This window comes from Accipiter gentilis, chromosome 10, assembly GCF_929443795.1.
Source record: "Accipiter gentilis chromosome 10, bAccGen1.1, whole genome shotgun sequence".
Lineage (NCBI taxonomy): Eukaryota > Metazoa > Chordata > Aves > Accipitriformes > Accipitridae > Astur > Astur gentilis.
The window spans coordinates 39685038-39707127 of record NC_064889.1 but is presented as its reverse complement, the minus strand read 5'-3'; the positions used below and the strand labels follow the sequence as shown (position 1 = coordinate 39707127).

Sequence of the window (22090 nt, the reverse complement as noted above, 5' to 3'; positions counted from 1 at the left end):
GTGGTGACACGGAGTCACCGTCCCCTCCCGTCGCCGGGTGTTGGCGCGGGGGGGGGGCGGGGGGTGTCTGTGTGTGTGCGATGGGGTCCCCAGGGGATGGGGCCGGGCACAGCGCCCCGACCCTCACACCCCCCCACCCCGTTCCCCAGCTCCAGCCCAAACCCCTGCCCCGACCCTCTGGGCTGTTGGGGCACGGCCGACCCCCCTCCCCCCCCCCCCCCCCATCCGCCAGCCCCACACCGGGCTCAGGACCACGCCGGGGAGCCCAGCACCCCCCATCCCTCCTGGGAAGGGTGGTGGATGGAAACCAGGGTGGGGGGCACCCACCCCGGCCCCCCGCAATGCTTGGGCGGGAGGGGCTGTCATGAGCATGTCGGGTCTCAGCAGGACACCCCCCCCCCACCACCACCACCACTGGGGAGCGGGGCTGGGAATGGTGTGGGGAGGGGTCCGGCTGGCCCCAGGCCGGGGGGCTGCAGGGACAGGCTGTAGCTGTGGGGCAGGCCCCCCCCCCCCCCCGCGATGGGAATCTGACCCCCACCGGGGAGGGCTGGGGGGGGGCCAACACGTATAAATACAGCTCCCGGCTGCTCTGCCAGGCAGGTGCCGGCATGCACCCGCCGAGAGCCAGCACTGCTGCCCTGCCAGACCCGGGGGGCTGCCCACGACCCCCCCCCCCCAGCCCCCCGGAGCCCCCCAGCCCCTGCAAGACCCTGACCCACTTATCCCCCCCCCAGGCCGAAAGCCGACCCGTATCTGTTTCATCGAGGGTCAGTTACATCGTGCCAGGCAGCGCTGCCACAGCTCGGGTAACTCAGTGGCTGGGGGGCTGCGGCACCCCCCCGGCATGGTAAGAGAGAGCCCGGCCATGAAAAAGTCATGAGGCAACCAATCCCTGGGACCTATTTTCGGGAACAATAACCGGGTGCCGCGCTGACACCGGAGCTGCGGGGCCGGGGGGAAGGCGGCAGCGGGAGCCATCGCGGCCAGGGCCTCAGTGTGCCACAGCGGCATCACCGGTGCACAACCGGTCGCCGGCACAGGGGCTGGCACCGGGTGTCTGAGCACTTTGGGGTGCAGGCGATGGCAGAGCTCGTCCCTGCCCGTCCCCAGGAGCCTGCGGTGGAGCGTGGCCGAGGCCGGAGGTCCCTGCGGCTGTCCCTGCCCCGGCCGGGGGGTCCCAGCTGGGCTGGGGGCAAGATGCCTGCGGGGCAGGAGTGGGGACTGTCCCCTGCACCCCTGTCCCCTCCTGTCCCCCGCCAAGGCAGCACACCCACACCGCTGTCACGAGCTTCAGGCGGTCTCAGCCCCGTGGCGCTGGAGGACCCCACGCCCTGGGCAATGGGGGGTCCCAGCCATCATCACCCAGTGGGTCAGGGTGGGGGGGCGGACGTGACCCCGATACACAGCTGCAGGAGGGATTTGGGGCCACAGGACAGATGGAGGCCAAGGGCCCCAAAGAAGGATAAAAGGTTTAAACTAATCAAAATGCCTGGCTAATTGGTAAGGCGCTTAGGGGCTGGCCGGGAGGCGGCGCGGCTGGGGGTGACCTGCTGCTGAATCAGAGGGGCCGGTAACCTTAGCCCGCCGGGAACGGATACGCCGTCCCGCGCCCGGATCGGGTTCCCACCCAAGTTTTCCACCCGCGGCTCCGCGGCGGGACAGGCGAGAACCGGGGCCGCGGTGACGGACGGTGGCTTGGCCGTGCACCCCGAGGAGCCGGCCGGGGGCTGCCGCAGTGCCCCCTCGCCCGGGGTCTCGGTGAAAGCCCCGCCGCAGGTTACGGCCACCCCGGTGCCCGCCACAATCTGGCTGGACTTGGTAATCCTACCTGCAGCTAATTAAAAGGGGCGCAGCCCCCAGCCCACCCCCGGTCCCCCCCTGCCGTGCCGCGCCGTGCCAAGCCACCCCGTGGGGCCAGTGCGGCAGCGGCACCAGGGCAGCGCAGACGTCCCCGCGGGTGCAGCCGGCCGGCCCCGCCGCGACGCCCGGGCTCGGTAGGGCCGGGGAGCCCCCGCCGGCCCCCCGGGGGCCGCCCCACGCCGGCGGAAGATGCCAACGAATGGGATCCACCAGGTCCTGAAGATCCAGTTCGGGCTGATCAACTGCGAGAGCCGGTACCTGACGGCGGAGAGCTTCGGCTACAAGGTGAACGCCTCGGCGCCCAGCCTGAAGCGCAAGCAGATCTGGACGCTGGAGCAGGATGAAGCCGACAGCTCCGTCGTCTTCCTCAAGAGCCACCTGGGCCGGTACCTGGGTGCCGACAAGGACGGGAAGGTGCGGTGCGAGGCCGAGCAGCCGGGTCGGGACGAACGCTTCAGCATCATCACCCAGTCGGACGGGCGCTGGGCGCTGCAGTCGGCCCCGCACCGGCGTTTCTTCGGGGGCCGGGAGGATCGGCTCTCCTGCTTCGCCCCCAGCGTGACGGAGGGCGAGCTCTGGACCGTGCACTTGGCCATGCACCCCCAGGCCAACCTGCTGAGCGTCAGCCGCCGCCGCTACGCCCACCTCAGCGCCCACGAGGACGAAATCGCCACCGACAGCAACCTGCCCTGGGGGGTGGACGCCCTCATCACCCTCTGCTTCCAGGACAAGAAGTACAGCCTGCGCACCGCCGACGAGCGCTACCTGCGCTGCGACGGCACGCTGGTGCCCGAGCCCGGCGCCCGTACCGGTTACACCCTCGAGTTCAAGGCGGGCAAGTTGGCTTTCAAGGACTGCGACGGCAAATACCTGGCACCCACGGGGCCCACCGGCACCCTCAAATCCGGCCGCAGCTCCAAGCCGGGCAAAGACGAACTCTTCGACCTGGAGGAGAGCCATCCCCAGGTGGTCTTCACGGCGGCCAACGGCAGATACGTCTCCATCCGGCAGGGTAAGGGCTGCCCGCGCCCCGCTGCCTGCTCCCTGCCTGCCTCGGGACCCCCGGCTGTCCCAAGGGGATTCCCTGGGGATCGGCTCGGCCGAAAGCACCCGCAGCCACGAAGGGCTCTGTGGGAGCTCCCCTGGGACCCCCACCACGGGAGGAGACCCTACAATAACAACAAAGGGGAGGCTGCGGCCAGTGGGGTCGGGGTGGGAGCAGCAGTGGGGCTGTGCAGGGCTCCGGGGTTGTGCGTGGGTGGGGGGTGTGTGTATATACATGTATGTGTGTGTGAACAGGGCTCCGTGGGTGTGCACGGGAGGGTTGTGTGTATACACGTGTGTGTGTGCATGAACAGGGCTCCGTGGGTCTGCACGGGGGGGAGTGTGTGTATACACACACATGCGTGTGAGCAGGGCTCCGTGCAGTGCATGCGTTTGCGTGCACAGCCCGTGCGTGTTTGTGCACGGACAACGCTGCACGTGCACGAGCGTGCACAGCTCTGTGCAACCCATACGTGTGCACGCATGTACAGGGCTCTCCCCAGCGTGGCGCGTGCACACGTGTTTGCGTGTGCACGGCTCTGCAGTGCTGCGCGCGTGTACGTACGCGTAGGGCTCTGCTCGGCGCCGCGGGCACGCGCGGGGCTCTCTGCGGTGCCGTGCATGTGCAGGGCTCCGCGCAGCCGTGGAGGTACGCGTTTTGTGTTTGCACACACAGCTACGCGTGTGTCCTCCCCTGGCGTGGGGCTGAGCCTGGCGGCCCTGCGCAGGCAGCTGCAGGCAGGAGGGGGTGGGCAGACCTGTGCCCCCGCAGCCAAACCTTGCAACAGGGAGCCGGGCACAGGCCGTTGGATGGGACCACGGCCTCCAGAGCCCGTGGGGGTCCCCAAGGGACCCCGCTCGCCCGGGCAGCGGTGGCCGTGCCATGCCCCTGGCTGCCCTGCCGTCCCTGCGGGCACCGGGAATGCGCCTGCCCCTGTGCCAAGCAGCTTAGGGCTGGGTGACGGTGGCAGGCAGGCTATAAATAGGGGGGTTGTGCACCGCGGCACTAACCAGATGGACGCAGCAGCAATCAGATTAATCAGCCCAATTAGCGCAATTGTTGGCAGAAGGATTTACCGCTGCCGGGGAGGGGCCAGGGGAGGGAAAGCGCAGCTGCGGCTCATCGGCACACGTGGCCGGCACCGACGGTCGCTCCCGCCTGCAGGCGTCAACGTCTCGGCGAACCAGGACGAGGAGCTGAACCACGAGACCTTCCAGCTCCAGATCGACCGCGACACCAACAAGTGCAGCCTGCACACCAACACCGGCAGCTACTGGACCCTCGTGGCCCATGGGGGCATCCAGGCCGTGGCCACTGAAGTGTGAGTGGGGCTGTGCCGTGGCGTGGGGCTTGGGGGGGGGAGGGGGGGGGGCTGGGGGGGACAGGCTACCCCAGCTCACACTCACCGTTTGCCACCAGCGCTGCCAACACCATGTTTGACATCGAGTGGCGCGGGCGGCGGGTGGCCCTGCGCGCCAGCAACGGCCGGTACGTCTGCACCAAGAAGAACGGCCAACTGGCGGCCGTCAGCGACACTGTGGGTAAGTGCTGGGGGTGGGTGTGGGGGTCCCAGTGTTGCCCTCCCCACCCCAGCCCGGGGTGCTCAGGGCCGGGCTCCCATGCAGGGGAGGACGAGGAGTTCACCCTGAAGCTGATCAACCGCCCGATGCTGGTGCTGCGGGGCGAGCACGGCTTCGTCTGCTACCACCGTGGCTCCAACCTGCTCGATTCCAACCGCTCCGTCTACGATGTCTTCCACATCAGCTTTAGTGACGGTGCCTACCAGATCCAAGGTGGGTGATGGGGTGGGGGGCTACCGGGGTGGAGTCCAGCCAGACCCCACTCACTGCCCCTGGTGATTCTCCACAGGCCAGGGGGGCAAGTTCTGGTACGTGGCGAGCAGCGGGTCGGTGTGCAGCGATGGGGAACTCTCTGAGGATTTCTTCTTCGAGTTCCGGGAGCGGGGACGCGTGGCCATCAAAGGGAAGAACGGCCGGTACCTGCGCGGGGACCCAGCCGGCACCCTGCGGGCTGACAGCGAGTCCGTGCTGCGGGCCACGCTCTGGGAATACTGACCTGCCTGGCACCGGCAGGCATCCACTGCCACGGCATCCCCCGCCACGGCATCCCCCAGCCCGCCCCGCTCCCAGGCTGGCCAGGGATGCTAGCTCGTTCCCAGGCAAAGGATGGCGATGTAGCCGGCGCTGGCACCATCCATGGCAGCTGTGTCCCCGACTCCCTTGACTCACGGCATTAAAGTCAGTCTGGATCACACCGGGGCATCGCCTCATCTTCCTTCCCCTCCTGCAGCACCCAGGATCCACCCCCGTCCCTCTCCCCATGCCCAGCCAGGTGCCCACAACCCCAGACGGAGACTGGTGCGCCATGGGACACCCCCCCCCGCCCCCCCGCCATGGCACCCCGTCCCTGCTGCTGCCAGGTGGTGGTTGCAGGGTCCGGGGGTGCTGCAGGGGCAGCTGGCGATGGGGCTCGGCCAAGCAAACCCGCTGTGGGCAGGACCCCCGAGGGGCTGTGCAGGGAGCTGGAGCCCAGAGGGGCTGGGATGCCCGTGGACCCTCTGCCAGGCTGGAGGAGTCTGGCAAGAGGGCTGGGGGGGTGGGCAACGGTGGCAGCCCCCCAGGGAGCTGGCAGGGCCCTGCTGGGAGATGGAAAGGAAAAGAGACGGGCACTCGCTGAGCGGCACGATCGTTTTCATGGCAGACGACAGATTTACAGACACTGGAGCGGTGCGGGGAAGGACTGGGCCAAAACACGCTGCACCACCACAGAAATACAAGATCATTTATAGAAACAACGGGGGAGTGGAAAACCCCCTCCCCTGCCCAGCAGAAAACGGGGCTCCCCCGGGCGGGTGCCCGCTGGGCACCCTGGCACAGCACCCTGTTTGTCCTGATCCTGAAAGGCAAGGCGGCACGGGGGCACAGCCCACAGCCGGCATGGCACGGCGGCCGCCGGGAGAGCACTAAACTACCACGGCTAGAACGATCCACAAGACAGCATGACCCAGGGGGCTGCCCGCCGGCGTGGCTGGGCTGGGGGGCGGCAGGGTCAGGCCGGGCCAGCCCAGAAGCCCCCGCTCTGCCGCTGGAACCCCAGGACCCTCCGGTGCTGCCGACAACACGACCACGAAAACACGCACACACACACACCCCCCCACCCCCCAACCCGGACCACCGCCACAGCCTCCCTGCCCTCGCCACCAGCCCTCCCACCCGGGCCCGCTCCTCCTCTGGCGGGGGGGGGGTGTCTCTCCCCACCGCTGGCCCAGTGGGCACCCACCCCGGCCGGCGGGGCTCGGGGTCCCCGGGGTGTGCTGGCCACCCCCCCGCTCACAGGAGAACAAGGCTGGGGTTGCGCAGCTGCCTGTAGACGTGCAGGAGCTTCTCTGCTGTCGCGTCTCCCTCCTCACTGAGCGGCGGCCGGTCACGTAGGGTCTGCGCTTCCTTCAGCAGCATCTGCGCAAGGGAGACGGAGCTTGAGAGACACGCGTTGGTTTGGGGCTGTGGCGCGGTGGGTGGGGGGTGTCCCAACGGTGTGGACCCCATGGGGAGGGTACAGAGGTACGGCAGGTCCTCACCTCGTGGTTGGCCTGGATCTGGCGCAGGTACTGCATGCGGAGGTCGGGGGGGCCCGAGCCCTGCGCCGCCTGCTCCAGCACCAGCGCCTGCGGGGAGCAGAGAGCTCTGCCGGGACGGGCGCCGAGAGAGCCGGCTGCGGCAGCACCCAGCCCCGGGGAGCCCCAGCCACGGCACCGGGCAGGAGGCAGTTCTCCACCTGGCAGCCGCGCTTCCCTGCTCTCCCCAGGCCTCGTGCCGGAGCCGAAGCACCTCTGGGAAGGCTGCCAGCCCCCACGTGCCGCGGGGGCCCCCGCTCCATTTAGCTGCCAAACTGACTGGGGCCCGTTCCCGGGGCAGAGAGGAGACACCTCTCCCAGGGCTCCATGGCCCAAACGCCCAGAGCTGAGGTTTGGGGCTCAGGAAGGGAGCAGGGTCTGCCATGGTCCCACTCCCCAGCCATGCCGGGCTGGTCTGCCACACGGTGGTGCCAGAGAAACCCTCCTGGTGAGCCCGGCTGTGCCCCCAGGCTTTGGCCCCACGCCTTTGGCTTGCTTGGGGTTCCCCCTGTCCCCCCCCAAGGGCCACGTCTGCTGGGGCCACTGGCACAACCCCGTAGCAGCGGCCGAGCGTACCTGGATGCGCCGGATGACAGCATGGTGCATCCTGCACATGTCGGCCAGGGATGGGCTCTCCATCAGGATTTCCACGGCCTGGATGGGACCCGCTGGGCTGAGGTCGTTCATGGCCACCTGGGACAGCAAGTACATCCTCACTGCAATCATAGCCAGGCAGGGGAGGGGGCGAGGGCAGCCCCAGGACCCTTCCCCATGGGCACAGAGCTCCCCAAGAGGCTCTCCTCCTCCATCCCTACTCCCTGCACCCCCTCCCAACCCATTAGCTCTGCAGTCCGCTACTGGCAAATGCAGGAGACACGCTGCCAGCCCAGCTGGGCACATCAGACCCCTTGCCCAGCCCCTCCAAGGGGCATTTGCCCCCAGCCTGGCCCCGGTGGCCATCAGCTCACACCCACTCCTTCAGCCTCAGCTGGGAACGGCAGCTGAGGCATGTACTGCAGCCAGGAGAGCGGCCGCCGGTCTTGCCTGGTGCTGCTGGGGGCAAGTGGATGCCCGTTTGCTGCTGGGGGTGAGTGGATGCCCGTTCCCTGACAAGGCACAGGCTGCCACCCCAGCGGATTTAATCCGGCAGGCTTAGCCCAAGCAGAATTAACACTGTCACTAATCACATTGGCGATATTAGAGCTCTCAAGCGTGAATCAACCTGAGCCAGGTCATTGCCAGCATACAGGCGGCTGGGCCCCTCAGCACAGGGTCAACTAGCCGCAGTAGAAGAGCTGGGCAGCAATTAGTATTTTCCCTTTGCGCTTAGAGGGGGGTTTTCACGTTTAAGGGGGACGAGCTGCAGCAGATCAGATTTACACCCTGAATCCAGCCATGTTTTCGCCTCACTTTGCAGAGCCAGCAAAGCGCAGCCGGCCAAAGCAGCAGGGAAAGCCCATTTCTTCCAGAGCACCAACACCAGGTTGGGGCACAGCAAGTGCCTGAGGCTACTACATCTCAGCAGGGCTGGGCAAGAGATGGCCACGAAGAGGAGCCACACCGCTCCAGTGGAAAGGCAGTGGCAAAGACAAGGATCCTGCAGGCCAGTGAAAGGATGGTGAGGGGACATCTGCCCTCACAAAGCCAGCCTGCCGTGCAGGAACACAGCAGCAACCCACCGCCCTGCCTGGCAGGGAAATGAGAACATCTGCGGGACACATACTCGTCCGGAGAGCGAGGGAAGTGGTCACAGCCTTTGGAAAGTGCTGGGTTGGGAGAAGGGGGACTGGCAACGCAGCCTGTCCAGCCAAGCACACAAGCCCCAGCCCCACAGCGTAGCAGCCAGCAGGCTCCCAGGCGTCCGGACCCACAGATGACAGCCTGGGGTCAGCACGGCAAGGCCATACATCACCCAGCTCCCTGGCACGAGTGAGGGGCTGCAGGACGGAGCCAGCTTCGTGGGATGGGGGCGCAGGGAATCTCTCTGTGGGGCTAACCCATTCCTTGCCTCTCGGACAAGCAGCTGCACCTCGCCTCCGTCTGGCGCTGCGCCGCGCACCGATGCCACCTCCCTGCTGCTCAGCGCCTCGGCCCCAGCGTTCTCAGCCAGCAGCCAGCGCAGCGTGGCACAGCTCAGCGAGACATCTGGGGATGAAAGGAGAGAAAGCAGAGCTTGTTAGGCTGCTGAATGCCCTCCCTGCAGCTCAGCAGCCCTGCTCAGTCCAGAGCAACGCAGCCAGTGCAGGAGGGAGTGGCGTGTGCCTGGTGCAGCCCCTGTGAGGCCAAGACTGATGCAGGGGCTGTTCCCCTCCCTGCTGAGACAAACTGAGCTTGGTCATGTAACTGCCACAGCATCCACGTGTCAGCCCATGAGCAGACACGTGCTGAGGGGGTGACTGCACGGGGTCACGCAGCCCTCCTTGCCCAAGGAAGGGGCTGGTGACCATCCCAACCTGCATGCACAGGCTGTGACAGTGCCATCCTGGCCTCTCCTGAGATGGCCACAAGCCAGGATGCAAACGCCTCTGCCCAAGGAGATACCCCAGGAGTTCCTGGGATGCTCCTCTCCTGGGACCCACCTGAGCCAGAGATTTTCAGCGCATTTTTCAGCAGCTCCGAGGACACCCTGATGGACGCTGCCGAGGGGGGCAGGTTTCCCTCTCCCGAGGTGCGTGGCAGCTCGCTGGCTTTCACCTCCTCAGGCTCAGTCTGCTCCTGGGATACTTTAAGGAAGGTCTCCACAGGGTCTGGGGGGGCAGGGGGGGCAGCTGCCAGCGGGGAGGCATCTGGCCCGGGGGGACTGCTCTCGAAACGGAGGCACTGGAGCATGTCAATGGTGCATTCGCTGAGGGGCAGGCAGATCCCCTCTCTGTCTGGGGAGAGGATGGGCGAGTCGTCGGGCAGGAGGTCGTCCAGGGCCTCGGAGGAGTCGGAGCCGCTGCCCAAAATATCCCGTAAACTGTAGTAGAGGGCACAGGAGATGGTCAGAGGCAGGTCCAGCTTGGTGTCCGCAGCAGAGCCGAGGGGCAACGTCAGCTCCCTCTTGTTCCCAGGGAGGAGCTGGTCAATGGGGAAGGTGAAGGTGGTGGCAGAATCCACGGACTCCTCCTCTAAGGCACAGGGGCTGGCCAGGAGCTGAACACAGAGGGTCCAGCCCTCCTCCAGGCTGTACTCGCTGCAGTTCTCCAGCAGACAGGAGATGGTGACGGTATCTTGGAGCAGGAGGCAGCTCCAGTTGGCAGTGACAGTGCAAGCAATGGGCTTCTGGCCTTCTTGGCTGGACAGCAAAGCTGCACTCACGTTCATCACCTGGTTCAGGCTGGCCAGGGCTCGGTTCTTCTGGTCCACTGCCTTCTTCAGGAAGGAAACTCTGCAAGGACAAAGCATGGGCGCTGAAATAGCAGGAGGGACGGCAGCTGGGATGGTGGGTCAGCAATGAGAGCACGGCAGAGGCCAGTACCAAAGACTGCTGCACAAATGGTGCTGCGCTGCCACGGCAGATGAGCCGAGCAGCCCCTGGCACAAGCCCGGTGCCATGAGCCACCTCAGGAACCCCCCTGGCTCCTTCTCCAAGGCAGTGCTGGAGGTTCTCTGCCCATGAGCCCCCATCAGCTGAGCTGACCCTGAAGAGCAGCTCCGGCCAGCCAGACCCCAGGAATCCCCCTGCAAAGAAAGAGGGGGACTCACCCGCATCCCCTCCCCACACGCAGACGGCCGCGGAGGCTGGAGGCACGTGCCTGCCCTGCCTGTTACTGCCGACTTGGCAAGCATGGCGGGGCGTCTGGGAGCGCCTGGCACCCTGCCTCTCCCACCTTCTGCCGCCGAGGCTGTAAACACCAGCCTGCCCGCAGTGCCGGAGCCAGCTGCACCCAGGGGAGGGGGCAGCCGGCGGGGCTGCCCTTAAACACTATTTTTAGCCTATTGAGGTCAGGGGGGTTTCCCAGCCAGTCTCCTGCACTCTGGAAAGGTAAATGTTGGAGCAGTTACTGGCAGAGACCTCACGGCCAATGCACAAAAACCCAGCTTGGTGCCCATAAACCCGGCAGCTCATGGAGTAAGAGCAGCCCTGCCCTTTACCTCTCTGATGTGTTGCCTATCCCGGACAGCAGCTCCTTAATCCTCCGGCCAGCCTCGGCGGGTGTCAGCCCCACGTCGGTGTCCTCGGGGCTGCATAAGCCACAGGTCATGAGGCGGCCTTTGGCAGACAAGGCCAGCAGCTCCGATTCACCTGCGGGCAGAGACGGGGACAGGTCAGGCAATGAGGGGCAGCAGTGGGGGGGCCGGGAAGGCAGCCGGGGCTTCCCTGATGGCAGGGGGACGTGGATGCAAGGGGACGGGGGAGCACAGGATGGCACTGCCTGCCCCAGGACAGCAGGAGCCAGAGGTATCGCCTCCATCTGTAGAGGGGTACAACGGAGACAGGACACGGACCACGACAGCACACCCATCTTGCACGCAGCTCCCCGAGAAAGGGCCGCCCCCCTGCAGGGAAATGCACCCCCCCTCATGCCTGTCCTGTCCCCGCAGCTCCTGCTCACCAACAGCCCCACCGCCCCAGCCATGCTTCCCGGAGCTGGCCACCCCCAAGCCAAGGTCAGAAGCCACTGGGGGAGGCACCGGGGGAGCCGCAGCACCCTGGGAGACAGCGCTGCCATGCAGGGTCCCCAGCGGCAAGATGCATGCAGCTCCATGGGCAGCAAGCAGGGCTGGGTGCAGGCAGGACTGCCTGCCTTGCTCTCGCCTGGATGCCCCAGGAGCCTCTCCTCACTCGCCTGCCTGTTCTGGCCCCGTTTGCTCCTCGTGTTGCCCCATGCAAGGGGCTCAGCTACAGCTGCGAGATGCTTTCCCCCCCTCTAGGCCCTCTGCTCCATTCCTCCACTCCCAAGGGCGAGCACGGCACCTTGCTGTGCGCCCAGGCCACGATCAGGCACTGTACACTGCCCTCAGTGTGGGGGGGGAACACAATTAGCACCCAAGCCGTGGGGCTGGAGCGCGCAGTGCGTGCAGGCTCCGAGCGGCCACACAGAAGCCCCCAGTCCAGACAGCGGCATGCCTGGAATCCCCTTTCTGAAGCGAGCCTCATCCCAGCTCGTTCGGGGCTCCCCGCAGGCTGCCCTCCGTGCAGGGAGCCCAAGGGGACAGGCAGGGCTGGTGCCAGCGCCCCATGGGAACCTGTGCGGACCGGCCGCCTCCTGCGACGCCGAGCAGAGAGGAACCACGAACGGGCAGGGAAGAGCCGGAGCTGCCAGCACGCCTCGCGTTCAGCCCGAGTTGGCATGCTCGACAGAAACGACTTACAAAAACGAGGGGAGTCAACAAGAACGGATGGAGGACGGAGCCCAATCTGGACCGTAAGGAGGGGTGGAGACGTACGGGCCGGAATAGGCAGCTATCCTGCCCCGCTCCACCCCAAGACCCAGCGCACGCCCCGCTGCCGGCAGTACCTTCTGATGCCCGAGAAGACAAGGAAAGAGCCACAACGCTACAGATACTTAAACTGGCCGGAGACAGGACGGGAGGCAGGACGCCGGTGCAGCTCTCCGCGTCCTCGGGGTCGGAGGAATCGCCGACCCAGTCCAGGTCGACGGCGGAGATGTCTGAGTGCGTGCTGTAATACATCCGGCTGCCGCTGCTGCAGGCGGCGCAAAGAATGGGCCCACGCAAGTAGTACTCCCTGAGCTCCGGCACCGTCGCCTCCTCCCTCTGATCCGCCTTGACGGCCACCATCTTCCCGTAGTGGCCCACGGCCACCACGCAGTCACAGCCAGTGTCTCCGAAGAGCTGCTCGTCCTCGGCATCCTCTGCCGCCCTCCGCTCTGTTCTCAAGGCCCCAATGAAGACGATGGGCTCTTCCAAATGATGGAGGATCTTCACGGGGGGGTCTGGGTTCGAAACGTCATGGCAGCCGTCGACAGCCGTTGAAGAGCTGAGGGCCTTCAGCGGTACGGAGCAGAGCTGTCCATCCGGGAAGCCGCAGAGGATCATAGGAGACTCCAGCATGGCAGCATCGATCCCGAAGAGCAGGCTGAAGAGGGGCTCTTCCAGCACAAAGCCCCCCGAGCACCACAGCCCCTCCCCGGACCCCACAGTGCCTGGGGAGGATGCACAGCACAGGACGGGGAGGAAGCGGGAGGGCGGGCTGTCCCCCTCATCACCAGGCTGGGGGCCGGGGCAGAAGCCCACCTCGCTGACCTGCCGGTACGGGGGACTCTCCTGCTCAGGGTGTGGAAGCTCGTGCAGTTTCATCCACCATTTGCCGTGAGCCTGGGACAAGGTGATGACAAAGCTGTTGAGCAGAGTGAACATGCACAGGCTGGAGTCTGGGAAGATGCAGGCATCCGAGTCCACAGGGAAGACGCCGGAAGGGCAATTGCTTTCTTGGCCGTCGCCATCCGTCTGCTCCATTAACCTTCAAGCAAACAGGGAAGAGCTCTCAGCCAAGCCATGGGGCGAAGCCAGCGCTTCCCTTGGCCGCCTCTTACCCTGGCCCTCAGAAACAAGCTCCCCGCAGCACAGCTTTTAGCATCTGCTGCAAGAGCGGTGATCCAGAGAGAGCCAGAGCTTCAGACCGCCTAATGTTTCCCATGCCTGCGGGAGGACAGGCATGGAGAGGGCAGTGGCGGAAGCCCAACACGTCACCCCAGCCGCGAGAAGCAGCCCCAGGACTCCAGGACTAACGGCACAGGACTGGCTCGCATCCCCGGCAGTGACAGCCGGCTCACCTGCTCTGCTGGTCCAGGGAGACGCAGTAAATGCCGCTGTGGGCACAGAGGATGTAGAGCTGCCGGGGCTGGGGCAGCAGCTCCACGTGCCACACCTGGTCAGGGCACCGGTACACGGCCTGGGTGGGAAAGCAGAAAAAAAGTCATCTTTCTATGGAACCCAGAAGGGCAGTGGGGATGGGGCAGCTCACTGCAGATGCGAGTGCCGCAGGACCCATGGTGCCCAGGCTGCCAGGCCGGGCAGAGCCCTGCTCACCCGTGCTGGGTAAAGAAACCACTCGCTGGACAATGCTCCCTCCTGGGCAACCCTAACGCAACTGTGAATTAAAGCCATTATTTCCTACAAACGCAGATTACAAGCAATTTCCAGGACTAAATCTATCCCTGGACAGCACTGCAGCTTGCGGACCCAGTTGGGCTTTCCTGGGCAGGGGGCAGCCGCCCTCAGTGAAGGGCGGCAGGGTGTTGGGAGAAGGGCTGCAGGTAACGAGGCAGCACATCGCTCACACTCCCTGAGGGGAAGGAAAATAGCGACCAGAAAGCCAGTACATGCTCTACTTTCCCGAGAAGGAGTACAGTGTAGGAGGCAAATCCTGACATTACAGTGCTGGCTTAGAAATGATAATAGGAACAAATTAAAAAAAGAAGCTGTGTATAACTCAACACGACGACTGCTGTTAGTCACAGCAAAGACAATAGTGAAACCCTTTGTAGGTGAGAAATGAAAGAGATGTCACTTTGCTCGGGAGGGGAAAAAAGTCTTTCTAGTTTAATTAAATGTTTGTCTTGCAAGTTTAGGAGAGGGGCCAGACAGCAGCACCCCCCACTCCCAGAAGGGGCCTTGGAGCCAGGTAAGGGGCTCTGGGGCGGCTCGTGAAGTTCGTTTGTGGATGGAGGGGACACCGATGGAGGGATCCCAGCCCTAGACTGGGTGACCGGTGACAGGGAACATGACTGGCATCTCCACCACCTTCGCCCTGTCCCTGGCACACCGGCCCCCAACCCCAGAGCACCGTCCCAGCACAGGGGGCTTGGGGTGAAGCCCCCCCTGCCCCCCAGCCCTACCAGTCCACTCACCTTCAGCACCTTCCCCTCCTGGTCGTAGACGTAGACGAACTCGCTGCCGTTGGAGAGGTAGATCTCATTCTCGTGGCACAGCACCCGGGGCTTGCCCGCTACCAGCCCCCCCACCGGGCAGCAGAAACCGGCCAGGTAATCCACCCTGTGGCCCACCTGCGCCATGGTGCCGGGAGGGTGCGGTGCCAGCCTGGGGGTGCGGGGATGTGGGGTCAGCGCTGGGAGGGGGGGTGGTGGCGGTGGGGGGTCACCCACGCTCCAGCCGGCACTGAAGGGGAAGGGGATGGGATCCCTCTGTGAGGACCCCGGGTGCAGGCTGAGCCTGGCCCCCCCAGAAGGCCACTGACAGCCCAGGAGTGCGGTGACCCAGCCCCACAGCCCCCCCACCCCCGCAGGTCCGGACCCATGCCCACCTCCCCCATACCACAGACCTAGACCCCCCCGCCCCACAAGCCCCCCCAATACCACAGGCCTAGACCCCCCGCCCCACAAGCCCCCCCCAAGCATCAACCCCAGCCCCCATTCCAAGCCCCCCAGCCTCAGCCCCACAGCCCCCACCCCCGCCCCACCGGCCCAGCCCGCCCCCCCCCCAACCCTCCATCCCACCCCACACCTCAGTCCTTCCCGCCCCCCCAGCCCCCCATCGCCTCCCGGTGGGGTTGCGGGTACCGGGTGGGGGGCGCGGGCGGCTCCGCTTTACGGCTGCGCGGCGGCCGCCGCCGCAATGGGCGGGGAGTTTGCGACAGGCCGTAAAGCCGTGATGGGCGGGCCTGGGCCGCCCCCCCCCCCCCCCCGGAGTCGGTACCGGATGGGGGGGGGGGGATGAAAGTGAAGCCCCCACCTCGGGGGCGCAGAGAGGAGCGAGACGATGCTGGCGACAGCGGCTTTATTAATGGCGAAGGGGGGGGGGCGAGGGGGGCAGAGGCCTGACCCACAGCATGGGCCTGACCCACAGCCGCCCCCCTCCCCACGGGTCGGGACACGACCCAGCCGCTGGGATGGACCCCCACCCCGGGCTTGGCTGAGGCTCCTTAAGCTGATGTCGTGTGTGTGTCCCCCCCCCAGTGCTGATGCTGGGGTGCGGGGGTGGCTACTGCGGGGTGTTGGGGGGCCTGCGGGCCGGCTGGGGTAGCCCCCGGTGGCGTGGGGGGGCTCCGGGGCCTCGGGCCCGGCTGAGCTGGTCGACGAAGGCTTCCACCTCGGCGAAGCGTGCAGACAGCCGCCCCAGCTGCTCCTTCAGGGAGCTGAAGTCCCGGTAGAGATCATCCAGGGCCCCCGACAGCGATCGGATCCTACCCCAGGAGTTTTGGGGGGGGGGGGGGGGAGAGAGAGGTGAGGTGTGCGGGACCCCCACCGATCATCCTCCCACCCCTGGAGAGGCATCGCCGGGCGCCTGCGGCCCCCTCACCTCCCATAGTCAGGGAGCACGTTCTGGTGGTCGAAGAGCAGCAGGTTCCTCATCTGGGAGGTGATGGCGAACTTCCAGTTGTCCAGGACCAGCGTCAGGTTGGCGCAGCCCTTTGCTGGCACCCTCGCGGCTACGGGGACCGGAGGGGACAAGTTGGCTGAGACGGGACCCCCGAGCGGCCCCAGGAGCCTGGCTGCGGGCAGGACCCCCACCCCAACACCCCTCCTACCCCACAGCTGGGGGCAGCTGCCCATTGTTGGGCAGGGATGCTCTGGCCCTGCCTGTACCCGAGCGCCGGCAGCCCCTGCCCGGCAGGGAGGGGGTCCCGTGTAGCGGGGGATTACCATCTGCTCCGTCATCCCACGCTGCTGGTTGCTGCTTCGGCTTGGCGGCAGAGCCCAGAGCTGCGAGGAGCAGGAGGGGAAGAAGTCGTGACATGGCGCTGCCAGGGGAGAGTGCGGTGAGAAGGGCCCTGGCCAGCTCCCGGCGAGGGGTCAGGGGCACCGTGTCCCCAACAGCCCCGGGACAGGGACCCTGAGGCTGGGTGGCTGTGGGGCGTCATGTCCCCGACGGCCAGGCTGGGCACATGGGTCCCGGTGTCACCGGAGCCCCTTCTGCCTCCTACCTGCGCTGAGGTCCCAGCCGGCGTGGACGAGGCAGCCGCTCGCCGGGGCTCGGTTCCCCCGGCTCTGGCTCCACACAGCTCCTGCCTTCCCTTTTCAACCCGCTGGTCTGGCGCGGGGCCCGGCTGTACGCGGCTCCGGCACTGATTGCAAACAGACCGCCCGGCTGCGGCAGAGCCGTGGGTAGGGGATGGGGGTGCTGACTGTCCGGTGATGGGACATGGCGTTCCCCCGGTCCCGCCAGGAGAGACCGGAGTGTTGCAGCCCCTAGGCGGGTAACAGAGCGCAGGAGGCATGGCGCTGGCTCTCGTTTCAGGTGCTTTTATTCAACGTTACTCGCAGACCCTGCACCTGGGTCAGTCCAGCCCAGGTACCACACACCGCTGCAACCCCAAACACCAACAAACCAAGGGAAAAAGCAAACCGCAGTCCGCCAGCCCCGTGGCAGGGGTTGGGTGGCCGCTCCGCTAACGCTGGTGGGACGAAGGCCTTCGGCAGAGCCTGGGCAAGTGCTCACCGGCAGCAGCGAGGGATGTGGGAGGCCGTCAGGCTCAGGAGTTCTGGGGGTCTCTGCCACACTGCCTGCCCCGAGAAGGCAGGGGCAATGCCATCCTGGCGCAGGATGGGGCCTCACGCCCTCCCTCCTACGATGAGGGCACGGGGCAGTGCTGGAACTGGTGCCCCACGGATTTAACAAAGGCCCAAACCCACAGCACCGGGGCAGGGGGTCAGAGGCCCTGCAAGGGGAGGGCCGAGCCCCCAGGACACCCCAAATATCTGCCTACCCCCTCCCCAGCCCCACCAGTGCCTGGCCCCCAGCACTCTGGCACAGGGCAGCTCCCAGCTGGGGTCTAAAGGGGAAAGAGAGCAGCAAGAACCGGGCCTGACCCTCAGCTCCGGCCCCGCACTGGGGAGGATGCGCTCAGAAGGGCTGCCGGCACAGGGGAAGGTGCCAGCTGCGGGGTCCACCTCCCTCGCTGAGCCACGCTATGTGGGAGGCGAGGCAGGTGCCCAAGTTATGTGGTTCCCCCCACACGGCCTTGCTCCAGAGGAGGGGACGAGCTGCTGCCAAAGGTGCTTTACACCTTCCCCAGGAGCTGAACCGCTCTCTGCGGGGTGAGGTGGCACACGGGCTGGTGGGGGGAACAGGACAGCCCTCCTGCAGCCCCCGCAGTGAATCGGCAGGACACGGGGGTTCACCCAGCTGGGAGCTACGCCAGCCTCAGCACGCACAGCCAGGTGCCGAAACACCTCTGCTGCACGAGAGGGAGTGAGCGCAGCTTGGTCCTGTGCGTGCCACGGGAGCGGTGCCAAGCCGAGAGCTGGCACATGCCCACCCCTTGCCCGGTGCCAAGCGGCGCGGGGTGGGGGGGCCAGTCCTGCTCCGGGAGCATTGCCAGCGCACAGGGCCCAGCCTGGCAGAGCTGCCGTCTGGCCCAGCGCTGTTAACAGTCGTCTGCTCGCTCTTGCCTCGGCTGTTTAGTGCGAAAGCTGTCGGTACCTGGGCACCCAAGGCTGGCGGCAGCCACCCACCCACGCGGGCAGGGAAAGGGGAGCAAAGCTGCGGGCAGGGAGATGCCATAGCCTCCCCGTCACCTCTGCTACACTGGAAGGCTGCTTTGGGCAGGCAAGCAGGCAGGGAGGGAGGTGTCCCAGCTGGCCACAGAGCCCCCAGCGCTCACCCAGGAGCAGGCTAGGACAGCAGCTGGGGGTGGTGGGGAGACAGCCTGGCCCCACTGGGCAAAGGCTCAGGTTAAGCATTGGTTTTCCAGGCCGGGGACCGGTGTCAAGATAAAGCCAGGGTGCCTGGCTCCTGCTGCAACTATGGGGCTGCCCCTGAAAGGGAGCGAGTAGCAGCTGGGGAGGGCTGGAGCCACCCCCTGCCCGGTTCTGCACCCTAGGGCGGGGGCTGATGGGGGGAAGCAGAAGGGAGGGACAGGGAAGGGACAAGCACCACTCCTGCTGTTCGGGGGTTTGCTCTGTATTGGAATCTGCCGCTGTGCTGGCATGGCTAGGTCCGGGGCAGGCTGCACATCTCGCAGTGGTCCGTGCCCGGCTGGTTCATGAAGGTGCAGTGCTGGCAGGCCCACATGGCTGCCGACACGGCGTGTGTCGAGCCGCCCATGGCACCATACTCCTGTAGTCCTGAGATCTGGACACCGACTGTGCCTGCGAGAAAAAGAGTCCAGTCAGAGCAGGGGAGAAGCACTGGGAACAGGCAGGTCCCCTGCCTAAACCCAGAGCAAGTTTCCCATCCCAACCCAGGCGAGAACTTCCCTGCTGAAATGCTGCCCTCGGCCCCAAGGCTGGCACCCGGTGGAGGCTCCCAGGTGGTAGCAGATCTCAGCATCCCACAGCTGAGCACTGCTGATCCCACAGTGCAGCCCCAAAGCCCGGTCCCATGAGGTGCAGCGGGGACTGCTCGGGATCAAGGAACAGCTTTCCTCCCACCCGACCCTCCAGCAGCCTCCACAATGGCTGGAGAGCAGCACTGCGCAGCCGCCGGCTGGCTCGGCCCAGCCCTGGCCCAAGGGACCCCTTCCCAGACGACCCCCTTTCTTACTGCAGAGCTGCTCAATGGTGGCCCACTGCTCTGATTTTTTCCAGGTCTGTGCAAGCTCCTCATTCTTGGTCCTTACAGCTTCCAGCAACAAGCTGATGCTGTCCTGGAATTCATAAGAGGGAAATCAGCACTGGACGCTCCTCTGGCACCTAGGCTGGGGCTGTGACCAGGGAAGTGCCTCCCTGCCCTCCTCCACCAGCCACAGCAAGACAGAACTGTGAGTCTGAGCTGCTGCTCCTTTGAGGTGAGGTTCTTGGGCAAGGAGCAAGACGCAGTTTGTCCCTTCTGCTCTCCCCAGCATTCAGACATACCCCTAGAGCCCAAACACTTCCCTTTCCTCTGCGTGGAGGTTATCCCCCAACCAGGCTGCAGTTGACCACCACACTCCCCGGTGCAGGAAAGTGTGCCGGTGCTGTGGGCTGAGCCTGACTCCTGGGGGTGCAAACCCACTGTGCCGGAGCGTGTCGGCACCCATCCCCGGCAACGCACACAGCCCTGGCCTGATCTCCAGCTGCCCAGGGTCAGCCTGGCTGCCCTGCACATGCGCAGTCCTCGGCGCCCTTGAAGCCTCTGGCAAACGTGGCCCTTTTTGCTGGTGTGCTGCTTACATCGGGAAGGTCCAGCAGTGCAGATGTGAACCGGGGTCCTGGGCATCCGCCAAGCTGCCGGTGCCCAGCCAAGAGTGGCAGAGCTGCACAGCCAGGAAGTCATTGGCCTCACCGAGATTTGGGGGCTCTGATCTTGTTATCATTACAACAGGAATTTCTGATTCTGAGATATTTTTTAAAAATGTTTCCAGCTCTCAGAGCTGCAGCCAAGTTGGCTCTGTCCGGTCTGTGACCGTGCTAACAACCACCACCCCCTCACTGCTCAGAGCAGTGTGTTGAGACTATTGGTCTACTTGGGGGCTTTGGTTTGACTTTTTAAGCCTTCTACCAGCAGCTCAGCCTGGAAGAAGAGGTGTTGGGCCGGCTGCATGGCCTGCCTGCACAGGCACCCAGCCGGGGGGACGTGCCTGGGGGTGGCAGGCTGGGTTGGTCACCTCCACGCATGTAGGTGACACACCAGGAGGAGCTCAGGACCCTGGGGACTGCGACACTGACGTGACCCTTTCCTCCCCATTACGTACCCGCAGAGGCATGACCTCGTTCGTGACCAGGAAGAGGAGCAGATGGAAATCGGAAATGATGTCTAGGAAAATGGAGGAAGTATTTTGGGACAGGTACGTGGCCAAGCTGTGGAAGTCCTAGAGAGAGGCGAAAGTAATAAAGAGAAGTCACTTCTCCCCCATGTGGTAACTTTATTTTCTATTCGAACCCACTAACAAACACTATAACATTCTTGTCTCTTCTGGGCATTGGCTGCAATGTGCAGAGACCCTCCCGAAATCAGATCCCAGGCTGGCTCACTGAGTTGCAGCCAACTCCAGAGAAACGGATTTCTGGGTCCACACTAGCTCTCCTATCTGAGCACCTGAACAACCCCAGCACACAGAGAGCGGATCTCAGACCCAAAAGATGCTGAACAGAGGCCAGTCAGCTCAGCTCAAAGCCCAGTCCCTAAGGAAAAGAGGCAGGTGAGGACAAAGCAGCCCCTTCTTCCCCATCCTCTCCTCTTCCTCTGCTCTTGAACCCAGGGCGTCCTCAGAAATGAGGACCAAAGCTGGCGCTGAACAGCCGACCTCTCCCGCTCTGCCCACAGAGCCACAACAGGCAGAGACCCCTTTCCTGTGATGACTTCTGGAGGGAAGCCTTTGACATCTTTGGCACGGCCTCCTTAGAGAAACAAGCTGTTGGTGCTTTAAAGCAACTCGAGCCTTCTGTGTGCTGGCAACACCCAGCAAGTGCCTCGAGCTGTCCAGCAGCTGCCTCTGCTCAATGTTATGGGCCTCTTACAGTAAATGGCCTCTGCGCTTTAAAAATCTGTTCAGGAAGAGAAGTCAGTGCTCTTGGAGCTGGAGCAACAGAACCTAGTCTGGGAGAAGTGGGTCCCATGCTGTCACTGTGGGGCTGGAGCCCCCCGACCTCTTTGGTGCTGTCTGGGAGGCATCAGCCCTAGCACAGAGCGAGGAGCCCTGGTCCCCATCACTGAGCAGGCAGGGAGCAAGGCGTCCAGCTGGCTGATTGGCATGCAGACGCTGCTCCGTGCAGGAAGGTGTTTGGCAAGCACTGGACTGAACTGCAACGGGGTGATTTAAGGGCACAATTGCAGCCGTCCCTTTGCAGATATTAGTAAGGGCAAGGGAGACAAACGACCTACCTGTATTAAACACAGCTTTGTTATGAATCACTCCTTACCTGAGTTTCTCCCAGCACATCGCGGTTCTCAATGGGGAATGGATTTTGAGAAATAGAAAAAGTGTAGACTGGATCCTTGGGGAAAGTTGTAGTAATCTAAAAATCCAAGAAAGGATGATCAGAGTGCTGACAGCAGGAGAGGCAAGCGGGATGTGGGAAGCAAGGCTCCTGAGAGGTGACAGCAGCCACGGCTACGCATTAGAGCTCAGGCAGGAAGACAGCAAGGCAATTACAGCAGGGACCTTCTGATGGCTTTTAACATTTAAAGTAATATTCCAATCAGCACACCCCTTAACTCCTGGCAATCGTTTCTAACGAAGCTGGAGGGAGATGTACTGAGCTCAGCCCTGACAAAAGCACAGCACGATGCCGTGCAGAGCATCCTTCTCTGCAAAGGTCACCAGGACCCAGCAGCTCCCAGCACAGCTCTGCCTCATGCCAGGCTGCCGCTGCTGCTGGGGGTGTCACCTTAACACCAAGGGGTGGCAGGGAAGACCATGGCCCCTCTGTCTGGCCACAGGGTAGCCAGGGGACCGTGCTGCTCCGCTCAGGCTGGAACGGGTGCCAAGAAAACACCTTTGCACTTCACTGAACAGAGTCATCCCACGCTCTGGGTGCACTCACCCTGCCTCCTCCTTGCACCCTGTGCCAAAGGGATGGGGAACAGGGTAATACAACATTGCACCCACGTTACTGAGCTCACAAGCCAGTATTTGGGCCAGCTTCTGACATTTAAACGAGTCCCGATTCTGGGAGCTTTAAAGCTTTGGTGTCAGTTACTGACTGCTGGGCCGTGTTGGTGAGGCCCTTTGTAAGCAGAGATGCAGAAATACCTGCCAGGACAGTATTAACTGGAAT

At 64.6% G+C, this 22090-nt stretch overlaps 3 protein-coding genes across 5 annotated transcripts in view; 1 reads left to right on the top strand and 2 right to left on the bottom strand.

Annotated features, from left to right (window-relative positions):
• The first annotated feature begins 1429 nt into the window (after positions 1-1429).
• FSCN2 (fascin actin-bundling protein 2, retinal) lies at positions 1430-5180 on the top strand. Of its 2 annotated transcripts, XM_049812919.1 has the most exons (5): positions 1454-2875; positions 4073-4229; positions 4328-4449; positions 4534-4701; positions 4778-5180. In XM_049812919.1, the coding sequence occupies exons 1-5, from the start codon at positions 2053-2055 to the stop codon at positions 4981-4983; spliced, it is 1476 nt and encodes a 491-aa protein (XP_049668876.1). In that variant the 5' UTR covers positions 1454-2052; the 3' UTR covers positions 4984-5180. The 2 variants fall into 2 exon arrangements, with proteins under 2 accessions (XP_049668875.1, XP_049668876.1); XM_049812918.1 differs by having other exon boundaries at positions 1430-2875; positions 4328-4701.
• A 348-nt stretch (positions 5181-5528) lies between these two features.
• On the bottom strand, positions 5529-15044 carry FAAP100 (FA core complex associated protein 100). 2 transcript variants are annotated; one of them, XM_049812769.1, is made up of 10 exons: positions 15011-15044; positions 14342-14531; positions 13265-13383; positions 11987-12951; positions 10620-10770; positions 9122-9912; positions 8551-8687; positions 7119-7235; positions 6507-6593; positions 5529-6384 (listed from the first exon to the last, which is right to left on the bottom strand). In XM_049812769.1, exons 2-10 carry the CDS (start codon positions 14504-14506, stop codon positions 6259-6261), a joined length of 2658 nt encoding a protein of 885 aa, XP_049668726.1. In that variant the 5' UTR covers positions 14507-14531; positions 15011-15044; the 3' UTR covers positions 5529-6258. The 2 variants fall into 2 exon arrangements, 1 of the variants encoding a protein (XP_049668726.1); XR_007507531.1 differs by lacking the exons at positions 5529-6384; positions 15011-15044 and having other exon boundaries at positions 6567-6593; positions 8540-8687; positions 14342-14598.
• A 1633-nt stretch (positions 15045-16677) lies between these two features.
• Positions 16678-22090, bottom strand: part of NPLOC4 (NPL4 homolog, ubiquitin recognition factor) — a 30970-nt gene continuing 25557 nt past the window's right edge. Inside the window, exons 14-17 of the mRNA XM_049812278.1 lie at positions 21233-21328; positions 20065-20181; positions 18936-19038; positions 16678-18541 (exon numbers count right to left, since the gene is read on the bottom strand). Coding sequence (XP_049668235.1) covers positions 18384-18541; positions 18936-19038; positions 20065-20181; positions 21233-21328 — 474 coding nt within the window. The 3' untranslated portion in view covers positions 16678-18383. The remainder of the gene's footprint in view (positions 18542-18935; positions 19039-20064; positions 20182-21232; positions 21329-22090) is intronic.